Below are 26,897 nucleotides of genomic sequence, written 5' to 3'. Positions count from 1 at the left end.
CATTGCAGAGAATTACTCTTTCCATGGTATGAAGGAAATAAAGCTAAACTTGAACCTGTGCTTGTAGAATTATGTCTGTATTTTTATTTCTTCATTTTCTATGAAGTTGATCCCAACCCATGCAAAAATATACTGGAAAAGTTTCAAAGTAACTCATGGGAGAAGAAACATAAGTGTTTTGTTGTTTCCTTAGTGTGGTTAGTAATGTGGTTGCTGGATTTTATGGTTTCCCATGTGGCTTGTATTAATGAGAATGTGTACAAGATTTTCCTCATTACTGCAACTGATTGCTTGGGTGTTTTTTTTGGGTTGTTTTATTTTGTTAAGTTCCATGTTCATTGAAGATATTGGTGTGAACTACCCCTTAGCTCTTGCTTTGTTGCTTTCCTTGTTGAGGAAGACTGGTTGTTAGCCTCAATAAAGCATCTAGCTCATTGGCTTTATGTGTAAGGAGTACCTAAGTGCTCTGGAGCATTTTCTTTGCACAGCAGCAGATTTTGTGGGGGCTCTGATGTGTTTCATGCTGTTTTCTGAGTCTGGATGATTCCACAATGAATGTGGTACTGTTCGCTTTGGAAGTGACAGTGGAATGCTGCCATTCAGTTCCTCATGGAACAAAGAGGAGAGCTATTGCTAACCAGCTCTACCCTGTGGCACATTTCCACTGGAGGCACATTGTGGGAAGGTATCTGCTCTTTGGAGTGTGCATGCTCCTGGAGGAGCCTAATGCTGCTGTTTTGAAGCTGTAAAGTTGTGTAGGTCTGATCTTGCAGGGACAGTGTTTGACTTGCTTGGAGTACAAATGCTTGTTGTTACACTGGATTTAGTTTCTGTACCAGAAAAATATAGAGAAATGACACAATTTACTCTCTGTCTTCAATCAGCTGTCATTGGAGTTGGCTAGTAAAGAAACTGTCAGGAAAAAAATGTGAAGTGTCAACATGTAGAACTTGGCATGTATCAGATGCATGATACTGTAGACGATGCATGTCAGAATTTGAGGGGAGATTACCTTATTAGATAGTCCTATACTTCAGTCAGAGGTATATCTAACTGATGAGTAGCTGCCTGATAGCAGCTAAGTTTGATTTTGTGTTACGATGCTTCAAATGAAGTCCAAAAGCATTTGTCTGTTTGTTTTGCAGATGATCATTGTAGCATATAGTATTTATATAGTTCGAAATATGAATCTGTTTCCATACCAAACTTCTTTTGTATTGTTTGTGCATTTGCTTCTTATTACAGTACTGCTTTATAAGGGTTTGGTCAGTGGTTTGGTTCTATTTATCTATTTATTTATTTACTTTTTAACTAATTAGAAGTTGAACGATTAAATATTCAACAATTTGCATGTTCATAATCCTACTTGGAAGAAGTGTTTCTTGGGCTCCATGATTCAATTTCATCACAGGTTCTCAGAGAAGCATGGGGTCTTCTGAGGGCAGCAGTGTTTATTATTAGTAACAGGATTGCTAAATAAGCTCTAAATGATCTGTTCTTCAGTTCTGTATAGAAGGCATCTAGGATGGAGAAATTGTTTGGGTTTTTTTGTTTTGTTTTTGTTTTCTAACCTTGAAGGGTTTCTTGGCCTTTGTGACCTTTTCCCTCCTGGCCTGCCAAGTGTGTCTCCTGAATTTTTCATGGAGGCCTGTTTGCAGTTGTCACAGGCAATGCAGTTGGAGAACGGGAGGAATTGATGGGTTCGGCAAGGTGTGTAGATGGTGTCACTTTTGGGTCCCTGGGGAATTTCTGCAGAAGATACGACAGGCAACTGTACACCTTCTCCAAGGACTCCGATAGGTGTTGGTGTCAGAAGCATCATGACAGTCTTGGTTGACTTAAGCCCATGTTCCTGTGGATCTGTAGGGTTTTCCTTCTTTTTGAGAAATTGAGGGTGAATTTTCATCAGGATGGTAGTGATAATCTTCACAAGGCTGTAAAATGCAAAAAAAATCTTGCTTGAATATCTGATCAGACTCACAAGGAGCAGACCTTTTTTGAAGGGTGTTAACACTGTATTTTAAAGGGTCTTTGAGACACTGGAGGAAGCCTGGATTTAGTTGGTGTTTCTCTAAGGTGTGTAAATTGAAAGATAGTTCTTACTTTTTCTGAGCTCTTGTCATTCTCAAAAATACATTTGTTCTCAGATACATAGCGAGGCTCACATATCACAGCTGGAAATTCCTCTTTGGGGAGTAAATCCTGTCCCTGTTTCTGCCTCCCAGCTTCCACTAGCTGAATGGATTCTTCCACTAGCATGCTTTTCTTTAGATGCCTGGGGAAACTTTCTGTGCTCCTTGGCTTGTTGCTGTAATAAGGACAGCAGTGGCATCTGTAACTTTTCCCATATGGGATGGGTGCATGTTGAAACTTGGGAATTATGTTCATGAGTTTCATTTTTGAGTATGTACCATTTTCAAGTAGGTTTGAAGACCCTTTTCCATAACTAGAATTACAGGTGTTGTCTTGTTTGATTGGTTTCTTAGTGAAGGAAGGTTAAAAAATGGAGTGTGCCATGCAGCCACATTTGTTTATCTGGTGTGTTTTCTTAAGCAATAGGATTAGAGAGTTCTTGTTTAAGTGATAATTACCTTTAGAGATTCAATGAGACTGAAATTAAATGGGAAATTACTTCATTGTGCTGTTTCACGGACCCTTGTTGTTTACACGATTAAAATTAGCTACAATTTGTCACATGATGCTTGAGTGTTTATGGATGTTTTGTGCCTTGAGTGTTTCATTTCCTGGGAACTGTAAATATAAGAGTACAGAACTGTTAGGATGTTTCTGTTTCTCACTGGAAATTGAAGGCTTACATACTTCTGTGGGTCTGGTTCGCTGGGGTTTTTTATTAGTTAAGTTCATAGTTACAAACTGAGACCTAGAAGCAGTATATAGTGCTGTCTTCACTGTGTTCCCATTTAAGCAAGAAGAGGCAACAAGGAATGTAAGACTTCATGATAATTTACATTAAACAAATTGAGTAGAATGGTGATATTTTTCATTAATTTTTGGAATACAGTGAGCACAGTTTTATATTGAGTTTGAAGAAGTGTGACATTACTTGTAAAAGAGAAATGCAATCTATTTTTTGGTCCTGTTTTATAAAATGATGTATGCTCACATGGGACACTCTTAGTAACTATTTTGCTGAAACTAAATTTACATACCATTGTTGCCCTAGTGATTAAATTACGAAGTAGAGAGGAAACTTCAATAATCACATTTTGATTTTTAATGGAGACTGGCTTGTCTATTGAAGCCATGATTATTTTTGTGTGACTAGTTATTCCTTTCCAGAATATCAAACTCTTGATTTCTTTGCTGTCTCTTAAGTCATGCTTCTTGGTTTCTTCTCCGAGACATTTGATAGGTCTTATCTCTTCCATCTGGGAATTTTGAGGTTAAATCCTTTGATACAGTCTGACAAAATAGTCATGAATATTGAGTATGGATACTAAATTGGGCTTTACTAATATAAAAATTATTTTAATAACAGTTCTCTGTATGAAATAATGTACACATGATGGATAAGGAGAATTCTGCATAGCAGCTTTAATATTTAAAGTTCCCAGATTTTAATTTTATTCTGCAAGCATAGAAACAGTGATTTTACTTTCAGGGGACCTTCAGACTCCTTTAACTTGCATCTGGAGTCACTGGGACAGAAGGGAAACTACTTCAAGCAAACTTGGTTCCCCTTGCGATGTTCAGCTATGGAGTGTTAGACTCTTTCTTTTAAGTGGTTCCATTGTGCTTGGCATGTCAGGGTCCTTGCCTGTCATTCAGGCTCTCAGACAACGTGATAAATATAAATTGAGGGCACTGACAAGAAGATGCATTTTTTAATGGAACTCTTCATAGCTCTGTTGTGTACCAGGTGATCATAAACACATGGAGGTTTGGTTAACAGAAGGACAAAAATAGGTGAATTGTGAATCTTTGAAATCTGAGTTTTCACCTTGTGGCGAAGAAACACATTTTAAGCTCCTTTTTGTCATGATCTCAGAAACAGGCTTTTCTTATCACAGATGCATGACTGCAAGATATGTGGCCAATATTTCAATATTACCAGTTTGATAAATCTGAGCCTCAGCTAAAGATGTCTTAGATAAGACTCAGTGTAAGGCTGTAAAACTAATATAATTTGGTGAGATCAAGCTAAGAGGATTTACAGACTTCAACAATAGAAAAGGTTTATACAGACATTATGGTTTTGGTAGGTTAGTACAACCTACAAGAAAACTTAGAGATGTAAGGTGTGGGCAGAATGCCAAGGAACCAGTGAGAAGGGAAAGTGTGATTTCTGGTGCTTGACTGAAATGTTGCTGGAATTGCAGAGTAGTCTCATCATAAGCAACTGATTCTCCTTAGCATTTATGTAAAGACAAAGGTCGTGTTAATTCCAGTGAGAGCAACAGAAGGCTCTGTTGAATTGAATGAAAGCTACAAGTGAACTTAGTGCTTCAGTTTAAAAAAAAAACAATGGGGTGGGCGTGGGGGGTAGAGAATGTCTCTACTCGTTTGAAGTGAAAGCTGTATATATTTGGTGAAAAACAAGCAATTGATGCACTTCAACCAAGCAGGAAAGAAATTTGAAGGGGGCTATCTGTTTACCCCAGACTGTTCTCTCATCCTGTGGACATCTGCATACTATGAACTATGCCTGTTTCATTCTCTCATAAGTGATACTGATTCACACGTATCAAGTTCCATGAAAGGGGTTAGTTTTCCTAAGCTAACAAATCTTGGAAGAAATGGGATGAAGTGTTGTTTTTCATGTGGAAAGATGAAAGAATCAATTAGAGAGCTGAATATAGGTAAATCCCACTGGAGCAGATATTTGATCAGCTTGATTTTACAGAACTAATTTTGATGAGTTGCTCGTGTATGTGTTTGATAGACATACTTTTCCTCTGTAACATGAGAGGAAAAGAAGAAGGAAGAGTGAACCAAACTTAGCTGTTGTTGCTTAATTTTATATACTGTGGCTACATGAAAGTCCACAGAGCATTTGTGCACATGCTTGCAGAAGTGAGGACTCATTAGAGAACTGATTGGCCCACTGTCCCCAAAGTCAGGCATGCTTCAAAAGACCACTTGAGATACACTGAGTGATTGTCAACATCGAGTGGCTTAATTAGGTTCTGATGAGTTGTATTACGGTGATGCAGCTATGATTTATCATAACATACTAGCTTGATTGTTAGCAGCACTTCCCATACCTCCTAATGGGCCAGGTTGAGTTTAAAACGCCAGTCATGGCTGTAGACAGATGTCTTCTTCTGGAGCTAGCTCTTCCTGTTAGATGGTAGCACCTTCTTTCCCTGCTTTGCACTTCGTTGCTAAAGACGTCTCGCTATATGCCTCTATGCTTTGTGCAACTGCTGTGCTCTTTACACCCTGCACACTTCTTTGCAGCTACAGCAATGGTGCTAGAACAGCTGTTTCAAACACCAGGTACTGAAGAAACTGCAGGAAACTGCATCAGGAAACTGCATGCTGGATTTAAAATAACCTTTTCATGGTGGAAAGTAAAATCCTAACATGTTTGTGTAGCTCATGTGAGAATAGTAATGGTGGCGTTATCCGAGGATAATGTTATCTTGGGGCTTTGGTACACTGAGCATACAGGCACAGTGAATGTGGGATATGTAACGTGCTATACCTTAATGTTGACAAAGTGATGAGTAGGGAATTATTTACCAGTATGAAGTATGATCCCTTATTTTTATTATGCAGCTGCTAACACAAGCAGAGGTAAAGCACTTAAACATTCTGGAACTGGGTCAGGACACAGCAACAGCTAGGAAGATATTTTGTCAACAGTAGCTTTTAGAAATTGGCTACAGAGAGTATAAATACTAGGGCAGCTGTGCACTGATACCTCCCCTGTTATATGCACAAGTATTTTTACTACCTCTTATAACCTTTTCTTGACCCAAATTCTTCCTACTCTGACTGCTTCCCCTTCTGTATAGCATGCTTCGTGTCGGTGTCTCCTTGCTGTTGTGCAATATACATCTTGTCCTACTCTAATTTCCCTCTGCCCTCCACAACTGCTTGTGGAGAGGAGTAGGAGAAGAGGTTGGGTGTGAGAAGCTCAGGACTCTAAGGAGTGAGAGCAAATGTGAGAAATGCTTTTGAATAGGTGGGAAGAGGAGAGAGAGAATGGGAGAGTATGGGACAAAGTAGTGTGTGAAACACAGGAGGCATGAATGTAGAAATGAGATCTGGAGCTGCAGGACAGGGTGTGGTAGGGATGGGAAAGCTGGAGGGAAAAGATGAGTAGGAGGCGAAGGGAAACGGGTGCTAAGGGATCAGGATGTTGTAGTAAATCTGACTTAGGTAGCCAGAAGCAAATGATGGGGGTGGTGGGTGCCTGCACCCCTCCAGGGCTGCCTGCACAGCACCCTAGCTATGGATCAATGAACACAGCTTTTGTGAACTGGCTTGAGAAGCACTTTTAAAACCAGGAGCTGGGAAGTCTCTTTGAATGCAGTTGACCTTTTTTATATTTGCTTACCTTCAACAAGATTCTGGTCTTATGCATCCGTACAGTGCAGCCTCTGAACTCCACCTGGCAGTGCCTCTTGCTGCCCAGAGGGGGTATTCCTTCCCCTTCCCCAGGGTGCCCTGGGCCGTGGCTACCTGCTCCCTGTGGGTTCCCCAGGCGCTGTTTATGCAGAGGAAGATGGCTGTTCCTTCTTTCATGGGTTTGATGGTGACCAGTGTCTGGCCTTGTGTTGGAGGTGTGAGCAGGATGCTGGGCTCAATGTGGCTCTCTGGTGTGTCTCCCCATCTGGAAAACCTTGTATAAGGGGACAGAAATACTGTTACACTGTCCACTGCCTTGCAGTTTTAAAAACATTCAGATGTTTCCAAGTTTCTTCCTTATATAAGTTTTTGACAGTGTGGCAGCTGTGGTACATAAAGGTAGCAGGTGCTGACTTCTGTAACGTAAATTACAACAATAATGCCCCTGTTATCCAAGTCCCCTGGTTTTTCTCATAGATTTTTATTATGGAAGTAGTAAAGTACTTAGGAAAGTTGTATTGAATTAATTTTGCTAGCTGTATGTTTATACTGTGTTTGTAATTCCTAGCTACTAGTTTATAACTACATTGAAGAGATAAAAAAAGAGTAGACCAGGTTTTGGCCTGCAAAAGCTGAATTTGATCTCTTTAAAGAATAATGAGTTTGTTTCCTTCAGGGAATTAATATGATATTTATTTATTTCCTATCAGAAGAAACTAAGTATGAACTAATAAAGACTATTTTAATTTGGTAAAGCTGAACTAACACAGCTTTATTGATTTCTAAATCCCAGCAACAGCATTATCATTGCCTAAACAAAACAAATTTTATGCATTATTTTAGGCTGGTATTTGTTTTAGGAGGTTTTTCAATGTGGCGTTTTAGGAGTGAAAAACAGCTCTGAAGTGAATGCAGGAATGAGGTTCATTACTTGTTACTAAACTCTGGATATTTTCTAGATTGCCACTTTCTGCCTTTTTTTTTCCTGGTACGAAATCCCCTGCTTGTGGAAAAGGAACCATGTAAAGCAGGGTTATTTTGTTGCCTTTTCAGAACTGAAGAAGTAGACAGGGCGTAGCGCAGGTCCTGAAATAATGTTCAGTGTTGTGAAAATCTATAGTCTGAATGGCCAAACAAAAATATTTGGTTAATATAAAATATTTGTTTAAAAACACTCCCCTTCCCCCCTAAACCCAAGGTCAGTACTGAGATGAGCAGGAGTAAATTTAAGGAACATGGTATTTTGGTGATTCTTCATTAGAATATTTTGAACATTTTCTTGGAGGATGTTGTTTGAATTTTCCCAGTGGCAACCTGGTGTAGCCTCACCTGAGCAGGCCAAACCCCTTGCTAGTACAAATTTCTTTAAGAATTTTTTTAGTTATGATCCTGGGGCAAGGGAAATCGTGGTCTTTCTCTCAGTGGTGACATTCAGAACTATTCCATCACTTCCTGCCATACTTTTGTTTTTTAGTAGTTCTCATGGGCTATTGTGGCTCCATAGCTGTGCTGTAACTATAATTGTGCTGCAGACGCTTGTGATCAGTGCCTCAACTTCCTCAAAAGCTACAAATTAAGCTTTCTCATGCAGATTTGTAGTAGAGAGAATTTTTAGATTTTTCCTCTTTTTAAAGCTGGAGATCTGTATGACTCAGCCGGAGGAAGCAACGTGTTTTGAAAGTGAGAGGTCTTCTGCTTTTTTCAAGTCTACTGATGTTTTTCTGGAATATAGGACCTACAACTGCATTTAGGAGCTCTTTGTTTAGTTATTTTTGTTGAGCACCATCCCTTTTGACTGTTTGTGAGAGGTGGAGTTGTTATATTTTTAATTAATCACATGAACCAAAAGAATTGATCAGAAGCCTTAAAAAATGTAATGGGTTTAGGAACCATTACAGTGCTGCAAAGGGTGTCTTTTAGGATGAACTATGTACCCTAAAGAGTGCCTGATGCACTTTAATGTTAACATAGCATTGAAACTGTTCACACATAGGAAAATTGAAAGCTCATGCCAGTGACCTTTCCTACAAGTCACAAGACCTGCATGGAAATTACGTCAGTGAGGCTCATGGGTCTTTTTCCCCCTGGCTCGCAGCAGGGATAGTAAGGAAAAGAAACTTTGCATTTAGTGTCCTGCTTAACAGATGCACTAAGCACTATAGCTGCCAATCCCTGCTGCATGGTTGCTTCTTGATACTCTGTTGTGGCAAAGCAAAATGCCTTTGTATTCCTTAAAATGAAGAATTTCATGCACCATTGGGTGGTGTGGGGAAGTACCACTAAGATAATGACAGAACATCTTCCTTGCTAGATGTGTACAAGACAGATTGTTTTTCCTCTCTGTTGCCACAGGTAAGGATCTGTAGTTAGCTGTGTGGTAATTAAGCCTGCTGTGCAATCAGGAGTCCTTGAAATGAGTGGGGAGAGAAAAGAAAAAGCATCCCTGTTGTGGGTCAAGCATGGGCGCTTTAACAGGCCTACAGCAAGCTGTGAGAAAGTGAACCTCTGACCCCAGGCTAAAAGAAGAAGCGTCAAGATCAGCAAAACAGGAACGCAATAACAAGATGCCAGAAGCATGATGTAACGCTAAGCTGAAGCGAAGGTGTGAAACCAATCAGGAGAGGCAAAGTGGAGCTTGTACCCCTCGTGGGCAAAGTGAAGCAGCCAATCAAGTAATGCGTGATCGCGTGTAAGACAGTATATTAAGAGCAGCCTTGTAATCAATAAACGGAGCATTTTGTGAACCTACATCGTATCGGTGTTTTCTCCCCTCCACCTGGCCGCGGCATTCTGGTGACCCCGACGTGATACCAGGAGAGAGAGAGACCGCGGACGAGAGAAGGTGGAGATCCCGGCTGCCCGAGAGAGGCAGGCTGTCCGAGAGAGGCAGGAAAAGAGCTCAAATTACGTGGCCACGGCTGACCGGTGAGTCAGGCAGACTGCGGTCTGGTTCGGGATGGGTTTCGCTGTATCAGCGATAGAAAAGGCTACGATAGAAGGAGTGCTATGCGTAGCGAAGAAAACAGGGTACTCGATACCTCGACAGGAACTTGTGGACTTTTTATTTTGGTGCCGACGAAGGGGGTTGTTAGAAAATACGGGACAGTTATTCTCCAAAGATCAATGGCGTAAGATAGGGGAAGAATTGTGGGAGTCGGTGAAGCTTTTAATCTCGAGACTTGGGAGAAAATTACTAAGGAAGAAGCCCCTGATTTATGGATGTTTTCAGTCCTTCCTAAGGTGAAGGGAGCAACCCTTAAAGAGACAGACCTAAAGTTAATGTTGAAATGGTCGAAGACACGTTACCCAGAGATTTATGAGTCTACTGGATTTGAGATATCCTTGTGGAATGGGGCAAGAGTTAAGCTGTGGAATGCAGCCACGAAAGGCAATGATGCTGTGAAAAGTTTGTCAGTCAATTGGAGAACTGTTTTAGAGACGTTAAAGTAAAAAAAAAAAAAAAAAAAAAAAAAAAAAATGAGATCATGGAGACCAGCGTGCCCCCCCTCCCACCCCCACCCTCCCCCCCAAACCTCCGCTGGTTGCTGCCATGGCTGTGAAGACTGAAGATGAGGATGAAGACGATCCTTTCGACCTGAGCCCTATTGACCCCGAGAAGGAGCCTGTGCATGTTCATCAGTTTGTTGTTGCTGATCCTGAGATTCTGACGCCTGATAATGCCGATGCTGACCTGGATGGTGCTTTTGACCTGGAGCCTATTCATCCGGAAAAGAAGCCTGATTTATATCCCCCATATCCTCATGATAAATGGGTAGCTGTAAAGGGAGAAGTGAGATGGGTGGGGGATGTGGATGTATTGCACGGTTTCCCGTGGTGTATGTGCTTCCCACCTGAGATGGGAAGGTCTCTTGTATGCTCTTATCAGGGGTATCGGGCAGCCTGTAGTAGACCGTGGAGTTGGGACCCCATATACAACTCCTTTGATACAGTCTCTCTGTGATACTCATGTACTAGAAGTTGGTAAATATAAGTATGTCCATGTTTCTATCGACCCTTGGAAACCTTTAGAGATATTGCTGGCAAGTTCTTCCGATATAGGCTGGCCACCTGTGTCGGAACGAGTGTGCATTTTGGTCAGTAAAAAAGCCCAGGCCTCAGGCGATGTGAGGGAGGCAGAGCCTCTGCGGGGACGCTCGCTAAGGTTGAGCCTGCCACCTCGCACAGCAATGATGCTTCTCGGAGCTGGTTTCCTGATAGTCTTTACAGGGTCCTTGTGCCACGTCCTGTATGTGGGACTGTGTAGTGGGAACAATGATCGTCTGGATTTTGTGTTTCAAACACTGTAGTTGTGTGCAGTGTGCTTGTGGGATCCCATATGTGTGTGTCTGTGTCTGTGTATGTTTGTAATGAGCGCAGACAGTGTTCTGTATATTTTTTGTTGTCAGGTTCATGTAAAAGTTTTAACAGGTAGCAGTTTAACCTTTCGGGCAAGAAAAGGTTAATGCAAAAGTGCAGTTGCCAATAGGCCGGTGGTTTTAGCTGTGCAAAGCAGGGTGAGTGACTTTAAAAAAAAAAAAAAAAAAAAAAAAAAAAAGGGTAATGATAACTCATTCTAGCTGTTATTAGTGATGGTAGTTTTGATGTATATTGCTGTATATTGCTTAAAGCTTGTTTTCCAGACAATATGTATGTGTAATCCAAAAAAAAAAAAAAAAAAAAAAAAAAAAAAAACCCATCACTTGAGGGCAACTGAAAATTAACAGCTTGAATATGCATGCTTGTAAAGTAGCTATTATTAGAGGTTGTGATTTTGTGTATAAAACCACCTGTATTTACTAGCCAGTTGCTAACAAGAAACTATACCTTGTATTGTATGGAGTTGTCACTTGTAAAAGAGATGTTAGAACATGCAAATTTGCAGCAGCTGCTAGAAAATGCTAAGGTAAAAGCTAGAAGGATTCTAAGATTATGATAGTGTTATAAAGCAAGTAATGGAACAAATTAAGAGGGTGGGAGAACTCCACTGGTAAGAAGTTTCTTTGGTTAGTCACTCGCTGTCATCAGCATCTTCAACATGCTGATGCACTCTGTAATAGTTACTCTGCTAATGTAAATCTGTGTGTGCTTTGCTGTAGTAGTGACTTGTTACTGGGTTAAGCAGGTGAAACTCTGCATTGACAACAAGGTGCAAGGACTGAGATTGAACACATGCCTGCTACCACAGTCAAGGGCAAGACTGGGTTGGCCTCTGTGTTTGCCACCAAGAAGAACCTTTAGCTCCGCTGCTGGCTGCAACCAGCAGGTGTAGAGTGGTGGGGACACATGCCATGCCAGACCTTGATGTGAGGGATGGCCTCCGCTGTTATCAGAGAGCCATACAGGAGAAAAAGGGTAGGCCCAGCTGTGTACAGCTATCAACAGGACCATACTGACTGCCAGCGAAAAGTATAAAGCCACAGAACAACATAAAGAAACAGCAATGATAGAAATCTGTGTAAAATCTTTGTAATATCTGTTCTATTATGTGTGACCATGGGTAGTGGACAAGTATACTGAGCACATCTGTTAAATCCCAATTATTCCATCCTGTTACATGGTGTGTAGGATTCACTGGTATGCCACATGTTATAAAGGATCAAGTGACTTCAAATCAGACTAATCTTACTGAAATAATGCTGCCTAGAGTAGTGGGTTGTTATGTTACACAAGTCCAGCAGTGATAGAGCAGACATACGAAATTGTAAAAAACTTTTAGTAAAACTAAAAAGGGGGAGATGCGGAGACAGTGTTTTCACAGGAAAATGAATATTTTGTACATGAGCTCTGAATAACTCTGAGGGATACAGCAAGGCCGTGAGAGGCCCGAGGAAGCCTAAGCAAGCAAGATAAGAAGAAGCTGGAATTCACTGAGTCCTGAGAGCTGTGGACTGTTGGCAAGCGTTCGAGGTCAAGTTCTCACACCTGTGCTTAATCAATTATATGTTAGTCACTAAGGGTCTTCAAGACAAGTATCCAACCATGATATGCCAAATTGCTGTAGGTGTGTGTAAGCAATAGTATATAAGGAGTTAATGCTTTGCAATAAATGGCTTTTTGTCTGATCAAAAAAAAAAAAAAAAAAAAAAGGGGGAGTGTAACTCCTTGACTGTTAACACTGTACAGTTTATTTCTGCAGCTGCTTCACATCCCCTTTGCATTAGAATGCTTCTGGGCATGTGTTGTATGAATCTTTCTGATCATTCTGAATCTATTCACAAGAAATTGTTTGAACTTAAAGAAAATATGAAAGAACATACTGTAGAAACAAATCCTATAGACTCTTGGTTAAAATCGTTAGGAATAAGTAGTTGGTTAAGGAGTTTAATCATGATGTTTAGCGGACCAATAATGATTATGTTGTTAATTTTGTTTTTTGGACCTTGTTTGTTACAATGTACTATGCAACGCATGCAGCAGATGACTAACGCTTTATTTGAAAAAAGAGGGGGAGATGTTGTGGGTCAAGCATGGGCGCTTTAACAGGCCTACAGCAAGCTGTGAGAAAGTGAACCTCTGACCCCAGGCTAAAAGAAGAAGCGTCAAGATCAGCAAAACAGGAACGCAATAACAAGATGCCAGAAGCATGATGTAACGCTAAGCTGAAGCGAAGGTGTGAAACCAATCAGGAGAGGCAAAGTGGAGCTTGTACCCCTCGTGGGCAAAGTGAAGCAGCCAATCAAGTAATGCGTGATCGCGTGTAAGACAGTATATTAAGAGCAGCCTTGTAATCAATAAACGGAGCATTTTGTGAACCTACATCGTATCGGTGTTTTCTCCCCTCCACCTGGCCGCGGCACATCCCTCCCCTTGTTCAGAGCTGAAAGAGCTTGGGTTGTCAGCGTTTGTCCACAAATGCAACAGTGAGAGCTAGAGCGAATGCTTGTTGTCTTGTGCTTTCTCTTGACTTGTTAATGAGCATCCATAATTTAGCTTTAAAATTAATGAAGTGGTTTATTCCACAGCTGCATTATTGGCTATTTTGTCAGTTGCTCTGCATCTCTGTATGTATTCACATAGTGGCACGGGCATGCGCACATGCATACTCCATTACATAGATTTTCAGTTTATCACGTGGCAAAGATGGATTAAGTGACTTACCTGAATGTTCAGTATTTCAGTAAATATTTCAGTTTTGGTAAATGTTGGAGCTGAGAGTAGGAAGAAAGAACAACTCATACAAGTGTATTTGTATATTAATTTCACAGTTTTAGTAAGCATGCAAATAGCTCTTTATTATCCCAGTACTTCACTGGCTCCAGGTGAAAAGAAGACCTGATTTACTAGCCTTTCATGGTGTGACTGGCTCCTGTTTCCATGTTTTTATAGCCTAAATGAATCAGGCAGAGATGGGGGAAAAAAAAGTGAAGCAGAAGGTAAGTGGCCTGCCCAACTTCATAAGGCATCTTGAGAGATGCAGGTCCTGCTGCCCCAGGCCAGTGCTGTTCTTTCTCAGAGGAGCTCTGCAAGCATCAAGAAAGGTTGATTGCACTTGGATTAGTTGTAGATAAAGTGGATGCTCTCTGCAGTAAAATGTATGCTATCAGTAAATAATTGGTCTTCTTTGAAGCCAAACCCCATGGTATTAAAGAATAGAAGATATTTTAGTAAAGTACGTAAAACTAATTCTAAAATCAGTGTTTTGATCTCCAGGTAAATACCGTTCAGCTAGGCACTTTATCTGTTCAGGCAAAATGTCAGTCTCTGGATTGATAAGTACAATTTACAATGCTTGTGGAAACTTGCAGTGCAGATTTTTAATCTGCATGTTTTGCCATTTGTTTTTCCATTGTTTATATTAAACTGATAGGGTGCTTCAAAATCCTTGCTGACATATGGAAGGTAACTTCAGTACTTGTGAACTACCTTTTCATATACTCAAAAGCTAACTGTAAGCCTGTTCAGTTCGTAAAGCCTGAGCTACTTTATATGCAGTTTCAAACTTCTAAATTGCTGCACAAACTCTGAAATACTTTACAGGTATAATCTGCTACTACGTCTGTTTAAATCTGTGGTAGTGGAGCTAACTCTATAAGACACCATAGAACAGCTTGGGTCATTAAGTTTGTAACAACTAAGTGTAGAGGAGTAGAGAGCTGCAGAATTAAGCTATATTTTCCTTGACACCTTTTTTTTAGAGATTGATTGTGTGCTTAATATGCTGGGATAATGTTAAAACAGGATGGATCTACTGCTCACATTGGCTTGACCTCATTGATGCAAATGAGACAAAAAGACCCTGCAGCCTTTTGACATGGTTGTAATAGCTTGTTATCCTTTCTAAGAAGTGCAGTCATATTCTTATATCTAAACAGAAAAGTATGGATTTTAATATGTTTTCATGACTGTTGGGAGAGGGATAGAGAGGAAGAAAAAAACTATAAACAGGAATAGTGTTTACAATACAAACCAGGAGTGAGTGATGTGGTTTAATAGTGTGAATATTTAAGTGTCTTGGTTTCCTTACAGTTAGGATGGACATAGAGAAAGGTGCAGAAACTCAGGAATTGCAGAATGGTTGTGTGATTGTCATAATTGTCAACTGTGTTATATTTAGCTTTGCTTCTCACAGTTATGTCCTGGCATCTTCTATATCTGTTTTAGTTGATACTCATGTTCAGTCATTTCCCTCAAAATGAGTGTCTCTCAAAATGAGTGTCTTCTCTCTGAAACACTTGGCTGGCTAAATTTGATGCAAGAATTTTACTGTGTGTTCCCCTACATTGCTGGTGATGACACGCCTGGGATATTGGTTCTTCTGAATTTCTGGTCCTGATAAAAAAGTCAGTGTCAAACCACAGGTACTATTTTGCTTGAAGTTGCTATATTCATGCATAAAAAGTTTGTTTTCTCAAATTTAGGATTTGCAAATAAATTAATATATAAGAAATTTCAAACTCCTCCTGATAGCCTGGGTGTTAATTGACAGCTATTGCTGACAGATTTAGTCACAACCACTGTAAGATATAAAGAGGAATTGCCCCTTTGAAGATCATTACCTGCTATATGTATGTTTCAAGAGGTTTCTAGTATATATTTTGTCTGGGGATCTCAGTCTGCCTACTATTTATGTCAGAAATTGGATCACAGTGTCTAGTGGAATCTGCCCTTGCTGTGCAGTCATCCACTGAAGTGTGAAACTGGGTTTCACTGTAGGATTTGTACAGGAAAAGATCTGATTTTTATATCCTAAACAAGACTGGGGATTGAAATGTGGCTTTGGGTCTGATAAATTTCAGATGGATTGTGTATGGTAGAGCTGGGTTCTTATTATTTGATACCAGAAGGATGCTGTCACTTGTCTAGCAGAGCATTCATTTTCAGTCAAAAAAAAAATGCAAATCAAACAAAAAAATGCCACAACAAACCAACTCAAGTCCTAAACCATTTCAGTTGAGATTTGGATGCTGTTTTGGCAGTGCTGCATAAAGCCAGGTGAATGGATGTAAACAATTGGCTTCAATTTGTTTTAAAAATACATCTTATGGAAGACAGGGTAATAACAGAAGCATCAGCCTCGTATAGTCAGAGAGAAAGGGTGATCCAGGTTATTCTTAATAGCACCACGTGATATCCTGGCCATCAAGCTAAGAGTAATTTTTGATTAGCTACATATGACCTGGTAGTTGTTCTTCTTGCATGCAGTCTTTTGCATTTGGTTCCTAATTTGCCTTGCTTCTGAGGGTAGCTGCTCCTATTTTTGAGAATGTATTTATTTTCTATTGAGTTTCCAAACACAATTTATGCTCCTGTGCAATCAAGTGCCTTTGTGGAATCCAAGGCAGACATGATGTACTCATTTTTCTGCTAACACACAGAACAAACTTGAAAGATTGGGATCACATTTCAGTTATGAAGTCTTTTCACATCAGTGAAAAGGAACTTTTCTTTTGAGAAATGTATTGCTTGATGCAAGGATGCGTCTTCTGAAACAGGGTTGCTGCTTATCCTCCATAATGACAGTAGTCAATTTGGCAAAGTATAGGCACAATGGAAGTTTTATTCAATGTGTTTAGTAGAAAGGTAGCAATTTCTTTTTGGTATTTTAATGGTGACAAAATCACTGATCTTATGAGGTTAAATGGTGCAGCTGTAAGTATAATTTTGCTAGAATTACATTTAAAATGCAAAGATTTCTGGAGCATTAGATAATGATGAAGGACAAAGTTTTGTCCAGAGCTTTCAGCATTCCCTGACAAAGTCAGCTGTTTAATCAAGCTTTTTTTTATTTTTACATATTTGTCATTTATATTTTAATATTATATATTTATTTTATTTTATTTATTGTTTAATCAAGCAATTTATTACATCTAAATGTAAAGGTACGCATTAAGGAGCAAGAGAAACAGACCTATGATATGGAGAATTGGCATCCCACCAGGAAATTCATATAAAAAAGGGTGCTTGAACAATAAGGAGGGTATTTAGCCAAGACACAAAACCACTTCCAGGACCAAAGAAAAATTGCAAAAGACTTGGAGCTTGGTCCTTTGCTTACTGAAACTGAAGGTAAAGGTTGTGTTTTGTAGAAGTATAAATACCTGTGCTTTGTTTTGTCAAGAAAGACAAAGTAAGAATTTGTTTGAAAACTGAACTTGCTTTAAATTGAAAGGGAAAGCACAATTTCACAGTGAATTATTGTAATGGCTGTTGAAATTTGAGGGGTTTATTTTCTGGTATGTGTGGGTTAAGAGGATTTTATAATCTTTTATATTTAGCTAGATATAGGTTAGTCAATATAATAGTAGAGTAGTTAAGGAAATGCTCTCAGTTCTGTGTCAGAAGAGACTGCTCTGGCTTCCAGCCTGGTCTTTAAAAACTGAAAATGCACAGCAGGCTGATGTCACTCGTTTCTAATCAGGGCCTTGTTGTAGGCCATATTTGCGAGAACTTATTTTGGTATCTGCAGCTGAAGGAAGGAAACCCCTCAAATGCTCCTGCATCTGAGAGTAGGGTTTCCTGCATCTGAGAGCCTTTCCTCCTCCATTAGTCTTAGCAAAAAGGTTCTGCACATCCAGCTGGACTTCTCCCTGTAAGATCATTGCAGAGATGTGGAAACCAAGCCCAAACAATACCTGCCATTTGTGATGCTCTGAACTAGAACTGTGTTGCTCTTCATGGGTCTGTAGAAGTATCTGGGCTGCTTCTGTATGCTGGCCTCAGCCAGGGGGGATGCACAGGGAGTTTGTTGCCACTAGACAGCAGAAATAGAAACTTCCCAGCAGAAATAGAAACTTGCAGTTCTCGATGGGAAAAAAACTTTGACTTGAATGTGTGTTTTGTGTAAGTTTTTGGGTTTTACAGGTTTTTACAGTCTGTGAGTCACGTGTTTTGTGGTAATGGCTGACAAGTGAGAGAAGGAATGGTCATACTTCACAAAAGCTCACAAAAGCATTAAGCATTTTAATCATGTTCTTTTTCTGAAAGACAGACTGATAAATAGTTGGAATGAGGAGTTGATTGTAGCTGTGCAACATCTTTTATTAAATTCCTTATTAAACTAGGCATAATAAATCACTTGCTGGTTTTTCCAAGTCAGTAACGCAGTGGGGGAGGAATGCATTTTCCTTTAATGTGCTTCGAGATGCATCTTGAAAGTAAGGTGTGCTGGAAGAATTTCGGGGAATGCAACACCCACATATGGGATGCTGTTGCTTGATGTTGCTGTGGGGGAGCTGATGAGGCGCTGGGTGCACTGGCAGCCACTGCCTTCTGCTGTTGCATGAGGCCGTGTAGCGTAGTTGGGTTTTGCTTGCTTTCTGCATTGGGCTGTGTGTGGTGGGAACCCTGGGTTCATCACATGGTGTGTGTGCAGCAGCTGCTTTCTGAGCAGCTGAGGGGAAAGGAAGTTAGTGGGCCAGCTATAAGTGTCCCTGAGGCCAGATCGGATCAGCATATCCTGCTGATACAGGTAATCATTAAAGCTTACTAATACAATATGGTGTTGTCAAGATTAAAATGGTGTGATTTTTTCAGGAGAGTTAAGAGGATTGTGGGTTGAGAGTTTGTGTTAAATCTCTAATAGTGGCAGGAGTTTGGGGGTAGTTGCTTTAAAAATAAATAAAACCTAGAAAATGCAGCATGGGCAGCTGAAGTTGTAAAGCAAACTGTATTATTAGCCACAGGAGGGTTAAGCAGTTGAACAATATTGGCTGTTTCACTCATAAATGGTAATTTATGTCTTCTTATTGCTGACTCAATTTCTGTGGCTTGCTCAGACTTTTCTGTTGCTGTCAAATGCTGTTTGGCCGTTCTGAAAGCCACATTTCGCTCAACAGTCAGTGCCACCTGGGGGACCCAGAGAACTCCTGCAAGAACAGGGTGGGAATGAGCAGCTGATGAGGAAGGCCCCAGAGAACAGACAACTTCCTCCATTGGCAGAAAATCCATTTAAAAGACTTTATTCCCTTTCCAGCCATGTGTCAGAAATCCTCTGATGGAAGGGGACTGGATTGTGGATTTTAGTAAACTGTAGTGCACATCACTCCCTGTCTCCTTATCTCTTGCATTTGCAGGGTGAAATTAATGAAGTTAACTACATCTACTCAGAATCTTGATTGTATAAATTGTTTGGATCTCTTAAAATAGAGAAATAATTTCTTGTGAGGTTCGTGGGCTTTTTTGTCGGGCTAGGTTGATTACTTAGACTTACTGTCCCCATGACGTATACTGATATCTGAAACACTCGTGTGCGCCTTGTAGAGTAATACAAGTTGTCCAATTCAGATTAAGGATCACTGCAATGCTCAAAGCAAAAATATTGGAATAGTTATAAAGTACTATTAAAGACCAATTTCTAACAAAGGTGGAAAGGAGGGGAGATTCAGAGAGTTACAATGTGAAGCAAAATGAAAGAGGAAGGTGCTTAGAGGGTAGAAATACATCATGTAATTAGCAAATAAAATGTCTAACGCTGCTTGTCTGACAGTCTTCCTTTTTCACTTTGGTGTCATCATTTTCAACATGGAGCTTTAACTGAAAGAATTTTTAGGGGTGTGTAAAAAAAAGGTAAAAGTATAACCTGTGCAATCAAAACATTTTAAAATGGTGCATTACAGTGTATAGTGTTCAAGACAAGGTCTTCAAAGAATGTTTGAAGAGATCAAATGATACATATGATTGTGAGGCTTCAACTGGTAATTATATTCTGAAATTGCCAGACATATAAGGTTGACATTAAAGATAAGCTTAAATTTAGGGCTGGGGTAAAGCTTCAGCATCCAATTTGGTTTTCACTGAATTGTGTGTTGTTTTTCTTAGGAAACTTTTCTGCAGATTTAAATGAAAACTTTTTTTTTTTTTCCTTTTTTTGTTTTGTCTTTTTTTTGTTTGGGGGATATTTTTAAAAATTAAAAATAAAATAGAAGTTTGGTTTTTTTTTTTATTTGGAAACATTCCATATATTTCCTGTGGTGATTAAATTTCTTTATAATACCTGCTTAGTGTTGTGCCCTGGACTTGCACCTGGCCTGGGCATCCTGTGGTACCCCATGAGCAGGACCTCTAGGCTGTCTCCGTCCTTGTGTCTCCTGAAAGGCAGGACATGCTGTGCTTTGTAATTAAAAAAGACTGTGGTTTATCTGGAAAATAAGGTGATATGTATGTTACTAGAGCTTTCCTGTAACATTATAGCAGCATTTCCAAATGGAAAACTTCACAGATTTTTCAGTTGAAAGACTTGTGTTTTGATTTTTTTTCCATCAATAAAATTCTATTTCTCATTTTGCACAAGTTCTCATTCTGCACAAAAGCAATGCTAACAGAGACTTATCTCCCAGGAGAAAAGGCAAGAACATCGCATACACGATCCTGATAGAAATAATTAGGCCCACAATATACACAGCATGGTAATATGAGGTTAAGCATGGCATGAAAGCTCATGTGGTGGCCAAGAAAACAAGGAGAACATGAAGATTTGAACAGCTGTGTTGCCCAGGCATTTAGTTAGGTCTCTTTGAACACACACACACACACACACACACACACACACTTGAAAAACCAGTTTAACAGCAACATGTGCTGGTGGAGCACAAAGACAAGCAAGTCTGGGTGGGTGTTGGGAATCCTTCAAGGAAACAAATCTTCTCATCTGATGATACTTCTCCAGGGCATCAGGGATGAGGTGTCCAGAGTTGCAGGACTGAAGGTAGCATTCCTTTTGTTAATGACTAATCCATACCAAAGGAAGTCATATTTGTATTTCAGGCAACCTGTATCCTTTTTATTTGGATTGTCTTGGGTTAGGTTGTTTGAGAGAAGCATTCTTCAGTTTGGTTTGTGCAGTGTCCAGCATGAGTGAAGTTCACTAAGAGCTGTTGCAATAAGAGCAAGAGGTGTCTTGTACTTTAAAATTTCACTTTAGAAAAATACATGCTCTAAAACTCGCATTAAATTCACATAGAGACAAAATATTTAATGTGACTACTGGTTGAATTGTACTGATTACTGGAGTCATTAACATAGAGGAAACACTTCTGAAAATTGGCAGGTTTAGAAAGAATAGAAATTGTTTCTTTGTTAAGTGCATTATTGTAGGAACTTGTTTATTTGTCTGTGTTTTGGGTAGTTACTAGTTTCATCTGAACCTTAGAGAAGCTGGGTGTTTGTTATCACTTAATTGTTTTTATTATGTTCCGCTAAGAACACAGAAGCCCTTTATTTTCTGTTTGTTGCTGTGAAATTGTTTCAGTTTTCCAACTTCACAGATATACGCTGTATCAGTGGTTTTTAATTGTGCATATTTATAGTTTTGGTGTTTTACAAGATTCTGGAGGTTAAGCCTCTCAGCTCTCACCTTTCTCTTTTTGTTTGCTGCTGATGGAAACACCTTAGCAGCAGCAAGTAAACTGCTGGCAAAGGAACTGCAGCACTAAGATAAAGCTGTTTCTAATCTAAATGCTTCTCAGTTGAGAATTGCAGTATGAGGAAAAAACATATCCAAGGCATCAGTCAATTGTAGCTTTTTCTGATGTACTTCATTTGCAACTATATTTGAGCTGAGCACAGCGAAAACCTGGCCTAATTGCAAGGACTGGAAAAAGAAAATAACTTGCACTTTCTTTTACCCTGAATAAATGGTTATTTCTTCAAGAAGAAATGGATACCGGCATTATGGAAGAAAATAATAACAGTGCTGTGTCTGTGTTAATTAAGTAGTTGGAAAAGAATGTACAGATTCGTCATTGGATCTTCCTAGATTTCAGATCACACACTGGAGCATATTCCTGACAGAATTACTGCTAAAGGGAATATTGTACGTTTTGATGATACTTTTATTCTTACCTTCCACTTCCAAGAATTTGTGTAAGATTTTCAGTACAGTCCTGTGCAATAGTATGCTACAAGTAAGCCTTTGTAATTCTGGAGTATTAAGTATAGGAAATAACACAGGGTTTCATAATTTATTTGTAATTAATATCAACACCAAAGTTGTGATATGAAAGAGATATGTATTACTTCTGTGAGACTGCATGTAAATATATATATTTAGGCAATATTGGTTTTGTAACATTGCAGACTTAACGTCTAACATACTGTTGTTTTTTCTTCCTAGGTCTGAGGGTAACTGTGTTACTAACATCATCCCTCATGGTATTGGGAGCTGGCCTGAGATGTGTTCCAGTTTCAGACCTAGAAATTAGGAAGAAGTAAGTGAATTAGTTATTTTTAATATACATATTTTTTGCTGTCTGCTAATGCAATTTTTGTTGCTTCTGCAGAGAAATGTTAGTACAATTTTTCTGCATCAGTTTGATACGCCAAATGTTTATTGTGTAGACGTGGGCTTACATGCTTCTTTGCTTCTTAAATGTATTTTTCTAGTTCTTCTACATAGAATGTGAAGATCAGAACGCTCTTTATAAACTTGAGTTAATTAAGTCTCACCCCATCCCGCATAACTAATCTTAATCTGTTTTGCAAACAATGAGCAGAGATTTGGAGAGGTTCAGAAACTGGCCTGAGATCACACAGGGAATCATGCTACAGAACCTCAAACTATGTAATTTCTATGCAAATGTTATATAATTAGTTCATGTTTCTCATATTGGTTGTATGGGAATGTGCAGTGAGACAGATGAATTTACATAAAATGGGCTTTTTCATGTAGTTTCTTCAGTCTGTATTCCAAAGCAGCCTTGTACTTCTCTGTGGTTGAAATGAATGACTTGTATACACATGCAATGTAAGAGTTTGTGATACAGATTCCTTCCTAAAAATCACACAATCCAAACAATTCAATTGTCCTGTCAACATATCCTGAACCTGGGAATCCTCAGTAAGTGCAGGTGTTGCACTCAGTTTATACAGCCAGAGGATATGGATCATTACTTGTTCTCTTAACTTTCTTTTTCCTCATGCTAAAGGAGGAAGTACAGGCATTGCTACATTTTTCTGCTTCTTTAAAGACAGTAGTAGTACTAGCTCTTCACTAGTTATTCTTGAATAACATGTAAGCAGTAAGAACTTACTTAGAAGAGGTTTCTGTGTTTAGTTCCTCTCCCTAAATTCTAATCAGCTTCTAGGCAGTCCTTGTATTATCTCAGAATGTTCCTCTTTTCCCCTTAGTATTGTCTACCCCTACCCTGAAAATCATTTTGGAAACCTTTAAGTTAAGAAAGAAAATGCTTGGTGTGAAGTAGAAGGCAGATGACTGGGTACCATGGATAAAGGGTTACCAAAGGAAATGGTTCACAGAGAAGAATAAGAGAATGTAATAAATGCATTGATTGTAAAGCTAGCCCTAGTCAGGAGTAAGTACCGAGTATGTTATGAATGACTTAATAAAACTAAATGCAGTTTGGCAAGTAGAGGGGATGCAGTTTTGTGTCTTAAGTATAAGAAAGTATAAGGATAAGGGAACACCCCAGGTGCTCCTGATGCCAGCTGCTGATTTCAATGTAATGTTCAAGGACTTCATGAGCGGGGAGGCTGAACTAACCATATTATGCTACCGTTCACAGTGACCCTTTAAAGGCAAAAATGTACTGTTAAGGTGGTCAGGAAGAGTTGTCCACATTGTGCCCTTACTTTACCTTTTCTGAAGATGCAAAGGGCTACTCAACATCCAGGTCATCTGTTCTGACCAATCTTGGATGAAATATATATTTTTATTTTTTTTAATGGGCCAGATGAGTTGAATGAAATTTGATGTCTTATGTGGCTTTTCACTTAAGATTTGTGCTGCCCTAGGCTTTACCAAAACAAAGATGGAGACAAGTAACAACCCAAGAAAAAATTCCCAAATGAGGCTCAAATGTGAGGTATCATCTGGGGAATGGGAAGGCGAATTTCCACATGTTCTGATCACCTTTAAGCAAGGTTTTCAGGTTTTCTGGTGTAACTGCAGTGAGGAGACCTAGGAGAACAATGAAATAAATGTGTAAGGAGAAACATTCAAAGAAAAGACAGGCTGTGGACTGTATAGAGTCTGATGAAATAAAATATGATGATACATTTTATTGAAAGCCATATAAGGAAAAGAAAAAAGAGCATGAGCAGAATCCTGCTGGAAAAGGTTGTTAATTTCATTTATTCATGATGTGAAAATATGCATCATCTTGAGAAATTTTCAAGAATTGCAGCTGTACCTGAGGAAAGTCGTTTGATCTTTTATAGTTTGGTTAAAAATCTACAGAGAATTAATTACAGCTAACTGCATGAAGCAAAAGGATGTTTTTCAGTGAATGATCTGTTCTATGAATGTTTCTTGAGACATTGTAAATAATTGTACAGACTGTGTGATATTATACCAGGTAACCTCCATTGTTTTGAGAGCTAAGGCTGAAGGCCATTTTTTATTAATTACATGAAGCATGGTACCAAATAAAATAATATTTTTCGAGATTAACGTTACTGCTTAATGCATTAGCAACAACTGTCTGTGCACTAAACTGTGCACTTACTCTGAATGTGTATAGGTGTTATTACAACAGTTTGAGCATTACAGAACCGGATGTACAAGATCATGCACAGGCTAATACTGGAGCATTTCAGAAGCCAGTGTAACTGGAATTTCTTTAAATGCTTTTGCATGCTTTGTAGTATGTTCCTTCAGTCCCTAGGTAATCTGCAGTAATATACCAAAGGATTTCAATGGGGCAATTATGTCAGTTAAGATACATAAAATTACAAGAATGTTCATGAGGTTTGTCAGGTTTAGGTTTGGTTGGGTTTTTTTTGCCTACTTTGTAGCTATCTCTGCTCCCTCAGCTCTTGTAATTTAACATTAAGGAAAGCTACTAAAGCCCATTGCCTATCAGAGCAATCACAGACATAAAGAAATCACCATTAAGACTGACATTTAATCCTGACTGCTTTATGCACCTTATCTCACGCAGACCTGTAATACTCAAGTGTGTTCTTCAGCTCCTTTCTAGTCTGTAATTATTCTTTTGGCTCTAGTGTGTAGCAGCAGACTTAAACTATCTCAAGTTCTCTGAGTCATGTTTTAAACACAAACCTTAACCTCTCGTTTCAGTTCACTTGATGCTTGTGTATATGCGTGACTTTCATGAGGGAAAATTGAGGCTGCGTATTTGTGTCTTTTGAAGCAGCTGTTCCTTATGGTGAATTTTTGTTCTCTGCCAGTGTGTGACCTAAAACTGTACTGGGAATCAATGCTAGAACTGCATAAATTCAGTGAAGGCTGAAGTGGGTGTGCATAGTGAAACTGTGGAAGTATGGACTAGCATGTGAGATTGAGGAACCATCCTATACATGGAGTAGTAATGTGCTTACCTACCTGCTTTCCTCTCTAGCCCACTAACCTGTGAGGTTACTGTGTATATCATACAGATGTTGAGGTTAAAAAGAGTTTTTCTTACGTACCATGTACTTCTGGGTTTGTCAGATGTGCCAGATATGAGGCAATGAATTGGACTTTTTAAAGTTAAGGCTCAAATTATGACTCCTTTCTAATTTTCTTTCATTCTAACTTTCATAGTTAATGTAACTTATATAGAACATTAAAAAACATGCTATCAACTTACCCATTCCTGAACTTGTACCTTCTTCCCTTCCCTGAAGATCACAAGAGCATCACTAATGCTTTTTGATGTGTTTTGTCCAGTTGTTTCCTTTTTGACTGTTGCTTGGTGCTAAGTGAATATTTTTGTTGGACTACTTTAGAATTTCTTTTTTTAATCCTCAACATTAACATTACTAGGAAGCCATTTTTTATAGGCAAAATCAGGATTGGTGCCCCCCATATAACACTTCATATTTATCTCATATTCTGTATTTACAGGTAGACACACAAACATCCTATGTCTTCCATATGACTGTAAAATAATAAATCTAGGCAAAAAGCTGTGTGAGCTGAAACTTACAAGAAAGAAGGAAATAAATGATGAAATCAGCACATAGCCATAAATTTGTGGCTTTCAAGACTGACTCTGTGATGTAAGACTTCTTAAAATGTTTTGAAAGACAGGATAATTAAAGACATGGAAGTAAAGAATGTCACGTAATTTGTCATTTGTATTGAATATATCAAGCAGTTTACTACAATGTGGTATGCAGTGAGCTGGTAGTGTTTGGCCTTCACGTTAGATTTCACAACAGTGAAGTAGTTACTGAGGACCTTGAGTCAGGCAGTGAGAGGGTGCTCCTTGGCAATAAATCCCATAAAAACATTTGCTGGGAAGCAAGCAAAACAATAACATGGCAAATGACAGTGGAAACAGGGCAGTTATTTATGGAATCATTTATGGGGTCACACCAGTAATTTAGATTCTGTAAACAACTTTTTGTGTTTAGTAATACTACTTCTTAGGATATTTTCCCATATATTGATGTTATATTTTCCATTTATTATATTTGAAAATTCACTCTTACCACATTTTTAGTACATTTTGTTTCTGTTAGGTAGTTACAACCTAGTTTGTTTTTTATTCTTGTTAGACTTATTCTTTAATAGTTCCATGTTTTGTCTTTTTCATCCCTGAAAACCTGGACAATGATAGGGGGTCATCTTATTATTTGTGTTTTCTAATCCTAAAGCAACCATGAGCCACCATTCCCTTGCACAAAAAATGGAAAGGGGCACCCCAGAAGAGGCAATTCCAGTAAAGACAAGACACACTAGGATTCTTAAATTCCCTGTCAATACTCAACACATTTACATGCTCAAAAATCATACCCCAGACTGGAGCAGCTGTGAAGAAGAGGGAACAAAGTGTTCCAGGGGATGAAAAAGCTCTTTTAGAAGAGGATGGTAGAAGGCTCTGCCTCTAAGGAATAAAGACAGAGTGTGATGCAACTTGGGAGCTCTCTAACCCACTGGGGAAGTGAATGAAAAAAGCATTTAATCTAAAGCGTGGTACTGGGGGTAAAGAGATGAATAAACATACCTATTTGTATGG

General features: G+C 39.1%; 1 protein-coding gene across 1 annotated transcript in view; it reads left to right on the top strand.

Annotated features, from left to right (window-relative positions):
* The window catches only part of SLC49A4 (solute carrier family 49 member 4), a 75,385-nt gene that overhangs the window by 1,720 nt on the left and 46,768 nt on the right, over positions 1–26,897 (top strand). The window contains exon 2 of the mRNA XM_005154064.3: positions 22,088–22,181. Coding sequence (XP_005154121.2) covers positions 22,088–22,181 — 94 coding nt within the window. The remainder of the gene's footprint in view (positions 1–22,087; positions 22,182–26,897) is intronic.

Source organism: Melopsittacus undulatus, chromosome 4, assembly GCF_012275295.1.
Source record: "Melopsittacus undulatus isolate bMelUnd1 chromosome 4, bMelUnd1.mat.Z, whole genome shotgun sequence".
Taxonomy (NCBI): Eukaryota; Metazoa; Chordata; class Aves; order Psittaciformes; family Psittaculidae; genus Melopsittacus; species Melopsittacus undulatus.
This window is presented reverse-complemented; position numbering and strand designations above follow the sequence as displayed.